Below are 13,827 nucleotides of genomic sequence, written 5' to 3' on the forward strand. Positions count from 1 at the left end.
CTCACACTGTCCAGATCTTCTCTCCTCTCCCTGTCCATGTGGCGGTCATCTATCGCCCACCTACCTCTACTCATCCCCCTTCTGCCTTTCTCTCTCACTTTGAATCATGGCTCTCTTTCTTTCTCTCCTCAGACTCCCCTGTTCTTCTCCTTGGGGACTTCAATTGCCACATTGATGACCCCTCTCTCCCTTGGACTTCCCGCTTTCTTTCTCTAACCTCTTCTTTTGGCCTTCAACAGTGGACTGCAGCCAGCACCCACAAGGATGGCCACTACTTAGACCTGGTTTTCACTAAAAACTTCTCTCTCTCAGATTTCTCCATTTCCCCTTTTCCTCTCTCTGACCATCACCTCATCTCATTCTCTCTATCTCGCTTCTCCCCTTTTCCACCTCCATCTACCCCCCGGTTCTGCAGAAACCTGCGCTCTATTCACTTACCTGACTTTGAGTCCACTTTACACTCCTCCCTCTCCTCTCTCATCTCTGCTACAGACCCTGACAACCTGGTCAGGAACTACAACTCTGTCTTGTCCTCCTCTCTTGATCTACATGCCCCGCTTTCTCTCTGCCGCACTCGCCCTTCTAACCCTAGACCCTGGCTAAATTCCCACACGCGCATGCTGCGTTCCTCCACTCGTTCCTCCGAACGCCTCTGGAGGAAATCTCATACTCTCGCAGACTTCCTTCACTACAAATTTATGCTATCCTGTTTCAACTCTGCCCTCTCGCAAGCTAAATAAGCCTACTTTTCTTCACTAATCAACATGCACAAGTCTAACCCACGCGACTGTTCTCTGTCTTTCATACTCTACTCAAACCACCCTCAGCTGCCTCTCCTTCCTCCATCTCCGCTCAGGACTTTGCTGACTATTTTAAGGAAAATGTGGAATCCATACAGCAGAACATCCCCTCTGTTTCTTCCTCCCATCCTACACTTCTTCCTAACTCTCCTCCTGCCTTCCTTGACTCTTTTTCCACTGTCTCAGAGGAGGATGTGTCGCTGTTGATCACCTCTTCTCCCTCTACCACTTGTCCTCTTGACCCCATTCCCTCCCATCTCCTAAAACTTCTTGCTCCTACTATAATTCCTATGCTCACACACATTTTTAACTCCTCCCTCTGCTCTGGAACATTTCCATTCTTCAAACATGCAGCAGTCATACCATTACTCAAAAACACCAAGCTTGACCCTACCTGTCTTTCTAACTATCGACCTGTCTCCCTCCTGCCTTTTGCCTCTAAACTCCTACGACTTGTATTCTCTCGCTTGCTCCATTTTCTCAACACCTATTCTCTCCTAGACCCTCTACAATCTGGCTTCCGCACTGCTCACTCCACAGAAACAGCCCTCACTAAAATAACTGATGACCTCCATGCTGCCAAAGACAGAGGTCATTACACTCTGCTCATATTACTCGACCTCTCTGCAGCATTTGACACCGTGGACCACCCTCTTCTCCTTCACATTCTCCATACTCTTGGTATTCGGAACAAAGCTCTATCCTGGATCTCATCCTACCTCTCCCATCGTACTTTCAGTGTCTCTTCTGTTAACACCTCCTCATCCTCTATCGATCTCTCTGTGGGGGTACCCCAGGGCTCTGTCCTGGGACCTCTTCTCTTTTCTCTGTACACACTCTCTCTAGGTGACCTAATAACATCATTTGGGTTTAAATATCACCTCTATGCTGACGACACACAAATATACTTTTCAACACCTGACCTTACACCTGCTGTACAAACCAAAGTTTCTGAATGTCTCTCTGCTATATCATCCTGGATGGCCCTCCATCGCCTTAAACTCAACATGGCTAAAACAGAGCTCCTCATACTTCCTCCCAAACCTGCCCCTACTACCTCCTTCCACATCACTGTTGGAACTACCATCATTCACCCAGTAGCCCAAGCACGCTGCCTAGGGGTCACACTCGACTCCTCTCTCACATTCAAAACATTTCTAAAACCTGTCGCTTTTTCCTCCGCAATATAACTAAGATACACCCTTTCCTATGTTGCTCGACTGCTAAAACTCTGACTCAGGCCCTCATTCTCTCCCGTCTTGATTACTGTAACCTCCTGCTGTGCAGCCTTCCTGCCTCTCACCTGTCTCCCCTACAATCTATCCTAAACGCTGCTGCCAGAATCACTGTACTCTTTCCTAGATCTGTCTCAGCATCTCCCCTCATGAAATCCCTCTCCTGGCTTCCGATCAAATCCCGCATCTCACACTCCATTCTTCTCCTCACTTTTAAAGCTTTACACTCTTCTGCCCCTCCTTACATCTGTGCCCTAATTTCTCGTTATGCACCATCCAGACTCTTGCGTTCTTCTCAAGGATGTCTTCTTTCTACCCCCTTTGTATCTAAAGCCCTCTCCCGCCTTAAACCTTTTTCACTGACTGCCCCACACCTCTGGAATGCCCTTCCCCTCAGTACCCGACTTGCACCCTCTCTATCCACCTTTAAGACCCACCTTAAGACACACTTGCTTAAAGAAGCATACGAATAGCACTGTGGATATTCTGAACACATGATACATAAGCTTGGCCCCCTACAGACGCACTTACCAGAACTCCCTCCTACTGTCTCTGTACGTTCTCCCTACCTACCGATTAGACTGTAAGCTCCTCAGGCAGGGACTCCTCTTCCTTAATGTTACTTTTATGTCTAAAGCACTTATTCCCATGATCTGTTATTTATATTATCTGTTATTTATTTGATTACCCCATGTATTACTACTGTGAAGCGCTATGTACATTAATGGAGCTATATAAATAAAGACATACAATACAATACAATACTAGTCTTTTTATTTCTACCTTGAGGAGATTTTGTTTTTATCTTGTGTAGCCATGTGTAAAATTGGTGTACATATCTCTTTCATGCTGGCAGTAATCCTGGTAAGTATGCAGGGTTGCCAGTAACAATCATGGAGGTTTGCCCTCACACCCTGGTGAGGTGTCATATGTATACAAAGGAAGTGACAACATGCTTTGTGTCCACTATTAGTGACACAGGGGTGAGTCATTTCTAGAGCCTATATAAGACACAGAACTGCCTAAAGTTAGTGTGTTCTGTTGGTGTTTTGCCTCTGTTCAGGAGAGTCATGTGGAGGTCTGCAACAGTGTTGCAGTGTCTGATGCAATAGGTGTGAGTTTGTGCAGCTCAAAGCAGAGAGACAAGCTGGTGAATCCCCCTTGGGGGAGAGGTGGAGAGCAACTCTATTAGAGGAGAAGGAACCTTCCTAATGGAGTGCAGCATAACGATGAGCGGCTAAGAATGACCACTGTGAGGGGTAGTCTGCTATGATGATAATAAAGATGCCCTTATTCACCGAAACCCTCATGTGTGAGTGTGGAGTTACTCAGCAGAGGAAGGCACCAAAAAGGAGTTCCTCATCAGGTACACCCCCCTGTGGCCGCATAGATCCTGATGAGGTGGAGGCACTGCATCAGATGTAAGTAGGACTCAATCCCCACTACCTCAGATGCCTGTTTTGCTGATATCCCCATACCAACCCAAGGGGAGACTCAGGAGTCCTGTAAGCCAGCAGGTGCACCACAACATACAGACATGTAATGGGGACTGGTTAGACCAAAGGGGCCAATCTGGAGCTCTAACCAGTTACCAAGATTCATAGGAGCTCTAACAGAACAAGGAAAATGAAAAGAAATGGAAACTGGGTTAGTGTAATAGCTAATAAAAAATAGCTTTGCATAAAACTGGCACTAACCCTGTACTGTTTTGCATGTCATTTCCCAGAATCCCGGGCTGCAGTCGAAGCACTGCATTCTAAGCGATAACGGGGAAATGCAGGGTTGGAGACTTGTCTGAGACATGTGAATGTGCTCACAAGTGGTATTTTTATTTGTTGTACAAAGTATGATGGAGGTTTTTGTCACTTCCCCCCCCATAAATTATTTAATGTGTGGTTGAAACCTATCCCAACTTCATAATGCAATGCCAGTATAACAATTGGCACACTGATACAGGCTGTGTTGAAAAGGTGTGTACTACATCAAGCATATGTTTATAAGGCTCCATGTTAAAATGGATTAGAAGCAAAAGGTGACACTGCGTGCTCATTTGCAAGTAATCTCCCAGAATGTGTGGCTGCAGTCGAAGAATTGGATGCTAAGAGTTACTGGGGAAAAGCAGGGTTGCAGCACTTTCTTAAACATGTGAATGTGCTCACAAGTGAAATTTGTATTTGCATTAAACTGGACACATTAAAAAAACAGTGTAATAACAATAATTGCTAGAAGGGCCTGAAACACAGTGTCCTTAGGGCACTATTTTTCAACAGAGGTTCCTAGAATCCTTGGGTTCTGCGGGTATCCCCAAAAGGTTCCCTGCAATTTTTCGGTCATTTTAAAATGGTACTGTAGACGGACGCTCACAGAGGTACACAATTGGAGACTTTTGTAAGGTGAAATTATAACAAGGCTTTATTGTGCCTTTTCCTTAATATCAGGAAACCATCCAAACACAGGGGGGGGGGGGGAACAAAGCTTCTATTCACTTGGGAGTATTTCTAGTGAATACTATGCAATTAATTCACAACTCCCTTAGATAAGCATGTCTCCCAACCCCAAACACATAGGATGAAATGAACAGATATAAAAAGTCTTGTTAATACTAATAATAATTATCTGTTAGCTGCTGTAGAGTAAGCTTCTCTGCTCTCCTGGAACCGCACCCATGTGTGCACAGAAAATGTCAGCATCCAGGTTTAGAAGTCTTATTTGTCAGCTCCAGAGATCTGTGTTCTCTTGGTCAGTCTCTCCTGGGAGACTCAAGAACCTCTGCTCTGTCTCCAAAGTTCAGCTCACAAGTGAGCTAAGGAGTCACTTCCTGTCTCAACAGACAGGCTTTTGTGAGCAATCTAAATCAGGCAGGTGGTGTTTATTAATTGACTACCAGCAGTTAATCACCACACTGCTAGATCAAAGGCACATTACTTGAACAGGGATTACTCCCCTGTTACAGGTACCAAATACAGAAGAATTTACAATGCATCTGATCTCAGATGTGCTATTAGAGAGAGTTGGGGCTCCTTGCAATGCATCTGATCTCAGACATGCTATTAGGGATGGTTGGGGTTCCTTACAATGCATCTTTTCTCAGATGTGCTATTAGAGAGGGTTTGGATTCATTACAATGCATCTAGTAGATGAGGTTGAAATAAGACATACGTCCATCAAGTTCAACCTATGCTAAATTTAGACAACAGATACTTTATCCTATATTTATACCTACTTATTGATCCAGAGGAAGGCAAACAAAAAACCCCAGATATCCACTGATATCTCATTAGGGGGAAATAAATTCCTTCCTGACTTCAAGAATTGGCAATCGGATTAATCCCTGGATCAACATACTTCCCATGAATACTTATTTGGTATATCCCCTGTATACCTTTCCTTTCTAAAAAGATGTCCAACCTTTTTTTGAACAAATCTATTGTATCTGCCATCACAGTCTCCATTGGTAATGAATTCCACATTTTAACTGTCCTTACTGTAAAGAACCCTTTCCTTTGTTGTTAGTGAAGTCTCCTTTCCTCCAAACTTAAGGGATGGCCCCGAATCCTTTGTACTGCCCGTGGGATGAATAGTTCTTTTGAAAGCTCCTTGTATTGTCCCCGAATATATTTGTATATAGTTATCATATCCCCTCTTAGACACCTCATTTCTAATGTAAATAAATCTAATTTAGCTTGCCTCTCCTCATAAGTTAGATTTTCCATCCCCTTTATTAATTTGGTGGCTCTTCTCTGCACTCTCTCTAGTTCCATAATGTATTTTCTATGGAGTGGTGCCCAAAATTGTACTCCATATTCAAGTTGTGGTCTTACTAATGCTTTGTAAAGGGGCATAATTATGTTTACTTCCCTTCCATCCATTGCCCGTTTATTGCAAGATAAGATCTTGTTTGCCTTTGCAGCTACTGCATGACTTTGGGCATTATTTATTGCTAAGCCTACTGTCTACAAGCACTCCTAAATCCTTCTCCATCAAGGATTCCCCCAATTTATCACCATTTAATTTGTAAGTTGCCTGTTTATTCTTGCATCCCAAATGCATAACCTTACATTTATCTGTATTAAACCTCATCTGCCATTTACCTGCCCACATTTCCAGTCTCTCCAAGTCCTTCTGAAGAGAAATGACATCCTGCTCTGATTCTACTACCTTACACAATTTAGTATCATCAGCAAAGATGGAGACTTTTCTCTCGATGCCAACCTCAAGGTCATTAATAAACACGTTAAAAAGCAGGGGTCCCAGTACCGATCCCTGAGGTACTCCACTCACGACTTTAGCCCAACCTGAAAAAGTTCCATTTATGACAACCCTCTGCTGTCTGTCCTTTAACCAGTTTTCAATCCAGGTGCATATATTATTACTAAGTCCAATTTTCTTTATTTTGTACACCAACCTCGTGTGAAACCGTATCAAAAGCCTTTGCAAAATCTAAGTAGACCACATCAACTGCATTACCCTGGTCTAAATTTCTACTTACCTCCTCAAAGAAACAAATAAGGTTAGTTTGGCATGATCTATCTTTCATAAATCCATGCTGACTATTACTAATCATTTTGTTTTCCATTAGGTATTCCTGAATATTATCCCGTATTAAACCTTCAAGTAGTTTCCCCACTAATGAAGTCAGGCTTACAGGTCTGTAATTCCCTGGTTGTGATCTAGCTACCTTTTTAAATATAGGCACCACATCTGCTTTACGCCAATCTTGTGGTACTGAGCCTGTGGAAATGGTGTACTTGAAAATTAAATATAATGGTTTGGCTATTACTGAACTTAACTCCTTGAGAACTCTTGTATGTATGCTATCGGGGCCATCTGATTTCAGACCCGCTATTAGGGAGGGTTGGTGTTCCTTACAATGCATCTGATCTCAGACTCGCTATTACAGATGGTTGGGGTTCCTTACAATGCATCTGATCTCTGACTCGCTATTACAGAGGGTTGGGGTTCCTTACAATGTATCTGATCTCAGACACACTATTAGAGAGGGTTGGGGTTCCTTACAATGTATCTGATATCAGACACGCTATTAAAGAGGGTTTGGGTTCCTTACAATGCATCTGATCTCAGACACACTATTAGAGAGTGTTGGGGTTCCTTACAATGTATCTGATCTCAGACACGCTATTAGAGAGGGTTGGGGTTCCTTACAATGCATCTGATTTCAGACGCGCTATTAGAGAGGATTGGGGTTCCTTACAATGCACCTGATCTCAGACACGTTATTAGAGAGGGTTGGGGTTCCATACAATGCATCTGATTTCAGACGCGCTATTAGAGAGGGTTTGGGTTCCTTACAATGCACCTGATGTCAGACGCGCTATTAGGGAGGATTGGGGTTCCTTACACTGCACCTGATCTCAGACGCGCTATTAGGGAGTGTTAGGGCTCCTTAGAATTTCACAATATAATAAAATTGTTCCTCAAACAAAAAAAGGTTGGAAACCTCTGCCTTTCGACACTGAAGGTGTTAACTACAGCATTGTATATTTTTACTGTGATTTGTAAGCACTTATTTTCTTCTTACTGTCTCGTTAGTACATGTAGAACAAAATAGAGTTTGCAAACCGCTCGGGTGTATGAGAATTGGCAGGCAACACCTCTACTTGAAAGCAGTCAGCAGTCACTTAGCAGCACTGATAAATCGTTCCTGTCATCTCTTTTATGGTGTCCTTTCTGTTCACCCTAACCAATAAAATCAGAATATATTAATGCTTAGTGCCTTTTGCACAGGTATTGCATATTACTTGCAGTATGCAAGGGTCTCACAGAAATGACCCGTGAATTCAAACCCATTTACATGCTTCAATTTCTCTTCAGGTCTTTCTCTGTCATTCTTAATTGGCCTGTCTTGTCTGTAGAGAACATTTGTGTGGACTAAAGGGTAAATTGTATATACAGTACTTCGGAGTTGCAGTGTGGGCTGTTACAGACAAAATTCCCTAGATTTTCTGATTCCTGACATCAAAGCAGTAAGAGAAATGCAGGAGCCTTTTCAGAAAACATTGAATACTAATAAATCAGATGAAACCATAACAAAGCAAGACAAATTTTAGGAGATCTAGACTAAAGTGTAAAAATAAATATTTTCTCTTTGGAATTATTTAAAAAAAAAAAGACTAAGTTGGGTCTGTATAAGTTATATTCTGTTGTTTAAACCAACCGTATAATAACAATAGCCGAGGTGGCACTCCATCTAGATGGTTTGTTTGTCTCCAGAACACCCAGACTTTCTTACTGTGGCTGGCAATAATATAAATATGTATTTACATGGCCCTGTGCAAAGAACATTTTCTGAAGAGCAGGCAGTAGAAGATTTCCATTAGTAAATTGAGTGGCCAAACTCAGACGCTGTGTGGAATTCATCAAAAGAATAACGTTTACTTGACATTTGGCTTACTAACTCAACTGCAATTCAAATAGATGAACAACTACAGACTCCATTAATTACTACTTAGTAGTCAAGTAGGTCAAACCAGTATATTTCTTACTGCCTTATGAAGCACTGACTCATCTGGACACCAAATAAAATCTCTCTTTTCTGTGCATGTAAAATTATATTTTGAGTGGATGTATTTCAACAGCCACCTCTAATTGGTTGCAGTATTAGAATGATACAATAATATCATTGAAAAGGTCAACAGCTTCATAAAAGAACTGTACTGTATACGCCTAACAGTGCCCATGAGAAGTCTAACACTCCTCAAAATCACAGCAATCTGGGTATCAATTAACACATGGGAGGATGTGTGAAGCTTGATACTAAGGCAGCGCTTATAGTCCTGGCTAAGCCAAGGAGACGCGATGGCGTGACATCATCTGTTGTCGTTGTAGCAGTGATTTTTGCTTATAGTGTTAGAAAAAGAGACAGCGACTCGGGGGCATGGTGGTGGCATTGCGGGGGCGTGCCCATGAGCAGTTCGCCCTCATTGGCTGAACCGGTCACGTGCCCGCTGACGTCACGCTGCGGTCGCTGAAAATGAATTTTCATTGACTTCCAGCTATCGCGACCAAGCCGTCGCTCCATCTATAGGCGCGCACAATGGATTCAATACACTTGTTTTGGTGCATGGTCGCGTCGCTGGGGCTATAAGCGTGGCCTAACACATGCCAAAGCTTCACTAGGCCGCTACCATGCTTGCAGGGGAAAAAAAGTTGTTTTATAAATGAGGAAATTACCCTCCACCATGAATGTACATTTTTACAGGACAAGAGGGAGTAATTCCCCAAAATAGCAATGCTTTGCTGTTAAATTTGTACCTGGGAAATGTTGATACATGATCATTACATAGGAGAATACCCAGAGACATCAGCCTCAAAGAGCTCAAAAACAGTGGGATATGGGGGTTGAGGACAAAGAATTGTATTTTAATGGAAATGTACAAATGTTTATCAAGGACAATTCATTGAAGTCTATAAAGCCAATTCATTAGACTGATAACAGACGTTTTTACACGGATTTGCTTCTCGTTGAGTTGATTAACCCCTTATTGCCTGTCCACACCAAGCAAAACCAGCATTTTTTAACGCGATTTGCAGGCAAATGAGGAAAACTTGTAAAATTACATATTCATGTGCTTTTCATTAAGCAGTGTAAACACACCTGAGAAACCTGGGAAATGTGCCAATTTTAATAATTTGAATATATTTTACATATTTAAATGAGCATATTCTCCAGGTATCTTAGGTGCGCTCTTTCTCTGCAGCAAACACCTTATTTTGCCTACTGCACCTGAGGGAGGTGAGATTTCCATCACTATCTGACTCGTAATGTAGCAAACCAGGGAGAAATGCGCACGAGATGTTAAACGGTGCCATTTTTATGCCGTGATAATTCGTAATGAATATGACGAAAACGGCAGAAGTCTTATCACGTCAGATTGCATGGCGTTTTCTGGCGATTTTGCATTGGTAATAATGACGTTTAATGATCCGGCTTCTAAGTCTTCTCCAACATAACAAGAGGGCTTTTTTTTAAAAGTCTAGTGGCTGCAAAAATCCCCGACAGATATATTAGAGAGAAAGTCCCAAAAGAAAGAAATAGGTTTTTTATTTGATGCTGTTTTTGCACTGATGTTGCCGGCGTTTATCCAGCCCAGCTAATTTTTATAAATAACCTGCCACATAATTAGCATTCGACTAATGCAGCCAAAAAGTAGTAGCCATTATTGCACGGTAGTGTATTGCCACTGAAGCGATATTTAATGGTAGTTTTACAGAATATTGGGCCTATTCCAACAAATTGAGTCGCTGGTAATGACAGCATGCAATTTTGTAAACAAAATGGTATGATGTGCGCTTTCCACGCATTAATGGGTGCAATAATGGCTGCTGTATCTTTATGTGCACTAAATAATTACCTATTTTATTATTATGAAAGACATCAGGCTTTCGATTATTTAAACCTGTTGAATCCTTAATTGATATTACTCTAACTGGGAATCCCTCTCTAGTATTTGGTGCTCTGCTGCAGCACATAAAAATACCACTTGTGAGCACAATCGCATGTCTCTGACAGGTCTGCATCCCTGTCTTTCCCCATTATCGCTCAGCAAACAGTGCTTCCACTGCAGCCAGGGATTCTGGGTAATGACATGCAAATGAGCCCAGCATCACTCTTTGCTTCTTATCCATTTTAAAATGGACTCCTGTAAGCTTATGCCTGCATATTACACAGCTCTTTCACTAAGTGGAGTTTGCGACCCTTTCCGTTAAAGCTGTCTTGGTGTTATTTGGATCATTAAGCAATATGCTACAGTAAAATAGATAATGTATAGCAACATAGGGGGCAGGAGACGAGTAACAGCACACATACGTATGGTAACACTATATCTATATAACATTTTTTTAAACTTTGGGTTGATTTGCCCTCTCAATGGCTTTTAAAGCTGCAGTTCAGTCTTTTTTTTTTTTTTTACTTCAATAGTTTCATGTGTGCAATCTCTAATTACCTAAAGAACTGTATAGCTGCAGCTCAATTCGTTCTCCATCTATTGATAGGCGAAATTTGGTGACATAATTAGTGAAGGGATCTGTTTTTCTTCTGCTTCTGTCTGTCAGTGGAAGCTCATGAATATTCATGAGCAATCCTGCACTGACATGTGCTAGAGGGAGGGCAGGGCTGACAAAGGGGTGTGCCAGGGCTTGTGACAGGACATGAAGGGGCAGTGCCTTAGCAAATGGCTGTTAAAATAGAATACAAGAAAATTGGCCTTTAAAAGTTGTTTTTTTAAAAACAGAAAATGCTAAAAGTATTTTTTCTTACTACAGAACTGATTTATTAAAAAAAACACACATGCAGGATATTGACTGAACTGCAGCTTTAAGCCACCATGTTTGACACAGAATTAACATTCCCTGTTTGGGGAAACTGGTAAATATGCAAAAACATTTTATTGACTCAGATATTAGAAAGGATACTGAATTCTACATGGTCTATGCTACACTTCTGCACTTTGCAAGCAATATTCTTAATACATGACCCCACATTGCCAGTTTTATATTTGCATTGCAATGACCTCATCAAATAACCTCCTTTAGAATTTAGTTGAATGTAGTATTCCTGTGCATTTCTATTTTCAACAAATACTTTTTATAAACTTGTATTACAAGCCTTTCCATTTTTGTATTAAAAACCAAGTTGCCAGTTCCAGAGTTACGCATGCTTGTGTAATTATCATATCGCCCTGTCCCCTGAATTCCTGGTCTCCCGTTCGGATAAAGACAGTAACTTACTAAAAATTGAGGTCTCGATCAGCCGTAGACATGAGCAAAAATAATATGGCTTATCATACAAAGCAGTCATTAAGGCTTTTAGAGAGGCAACCCTCGTGACAGGCATTGTACAGTACATGATAAGGATTCTGAAGTGGTTCTAAACATCAAACACACTGACCCAGTCAATTGTGTGCATTGCATATTACATTATAGTAACCTTTTGTAACAAGCTGGAAAAAGCTCTAGAAGTACTTGGTCAATACAACTCAGTTCTCAATTCTACTCCAGGATCCAAGCCCATATTTAGACATAGGCCTACTAGGCCTGGGCCTAGGATGGCAAATTTCAGCAAGGCAGCACATTTTAGAGGGTGGTGCTGCAGTTATAGAAGCCCCACTCTTCCTCACAACAATTCAACTGAAACGCATCGCCTCGTGACATTGGGACGCTGCAAGAGGAGGAGGCCAGAGCAGATAAAAGGTAAGTGCCTATGGGCGGCAAAATTCTAAACCGGCCCTGACGGGATCACATATATACTCAGTGTTATGTAGAGTCTACTGTAAATTGAGAACAAACTACATGAAAATCTTTAAATGATCACTTCTGTCATATTACATGTTGTATTCACCTTACCTTTGCCGCTACTGATGAATTGGGTTTCTCTAGTAGGTCCCAGAGCTTTTTCCTTTTCTCTGGGCAGCACGTGCTGTCAAATTCTTCTCCGTCTCTCTCTCTTAATGTCTCTGCTTCCCGCCTCAGCTCTTCATTCATCTGTTCTTTCTTCTGATGATATCTGGCCTGGCAGCAGGACTCCAAATATATCTCATCAATCCCCCAGTATTCAAGTTCCTGACCAAATGATAGAGCACACATCTCCTCCATCATGTGTAACTTTCCTGTCCTATAGAAATTTAAAATAGAAGTAAAAGCTCCTGGATGTCGGTCAAAAAAATACTCATTTTCATCCAGATTGTAGTCATCACATACTTCTAGGAGACTTTCATGGGTATTGCCGTCCCTCAGTTTCCCTAGTCTTGTCCTTGGTAGCCTGTCTAAGGTCCTCCATAAGACTTCATGGTTTAGACCCCCTACGTTTATCTTGACTCTCCGTGAACATGCCTTGCTTCTAATGATCTCTACAGGCTCTGGTGGGAGAGAAAGAGTTGACCTTGACGTTTTCCTGTTGAGCCCAGGTGGAGCTTTTTCTGCCATGTTGTATAAAATGCAGTAGTTATATCAGCTTCTTATAGTAAATAGTCATGGGAAATAAAGGTAAGACCTCGGGATATCCAGGTAGTTCGCAGTCATACAGATGACCCCCACGCTTGAAGCTGTAAGACAAATAAAAAGTATGGGAATTTACCCACACCGCAGAGCAAACCTTCTTCCATTTCCATTTACAACAAACGTTTGGATTGTTATTGACCACAGTCTAAATTACAAACAGATCAAATGGGATGCAAAGATCTTTGTTACATTAATACTATTTGTTTCTAGGCTATTCAGGGATATGCTTTGTGATTGAGTTGTATGGTGAATTGATGAAGAGGACAATCCATTCCTGATTTAGTTACAGTATGAGCAGCACATATAATGCCATGCAAATTATTTTTTCCATATTAGAACATTATGGCCCAAGTTTACTATGGGGTGCTATTCTGTAAAAAAAAATCCCACACGGAGAGACATGTTTTGGCCCATTAACATGGCATAGCACTGCTTAGTAAATATGGCCCTATATCTGTCACCTTCCTATTGCACCTAGAGAACACATTACATTCCCATAAATATCAAGTGGACCATGTCACACGGACCCCCAGAGAAACATTATAATGTTTCAATTCTTAGGAGGTTATTTATCAAAGTCTTTCCACAGTTAAACAAAACTGGTGCCAAAAAAACAGCACCACCCATGTATCAAATAACAGTTTCAGTATCAATGATTTTGTGTCATTTCCACCAATTTTGGCTTCCTGAAACGTGTTAGTGATTTAGAGAGGGTTTCTAGATGGAGTTACTTGGGGTATTATTCAAAAAGATCACTTTTTGCACAAAATGTGAAA

General features: G+C 41.6%; 1 protein-coding gene across 2 annotated transcripts in view; it reads right to left on the minus strand.

Moving 5' to 3' along the window:
* KCNB2 (potassium voltage-gated channel subfamily B member 2) overlaps positions 1 to 13,827 on the minus strand; it is a 325,087-nt gene that overhangs the window by 297,842 nt on the left and 13,418 nt on the right. For both annotated transcript variants that reach the window (XM_075583482.1, XM_075583478.1), the window contains exon 2: positions 12,398 to 13,095. In XM_075583482.1, the coding sequence (XP_075439597.1) occupies positions 12,398 to 12,976 (579 nt within the window). In that variant the 5' untranslated portion in view covers positions 12,977 to 13,095. The remainder of the gene's footprint in view (positions 1 to 12,397; positions 13,096 to 13,827) is intronic.

Source organism: Ascaphus truei, chromosome 2 (assembly GCF_040206685.1).
Source record: "Ascaphus truei isolate aAscTru1 chromosome 2, aAscTru1.hap1, whole genome shotgun sequence".
Taxonomy (NCBI): domain Eukaryota; kingdom Metazoa; phylum Chordata; class Amphibia; order Anura; family Ascaphidae; genus Ascaphus; species Ascaphus truei.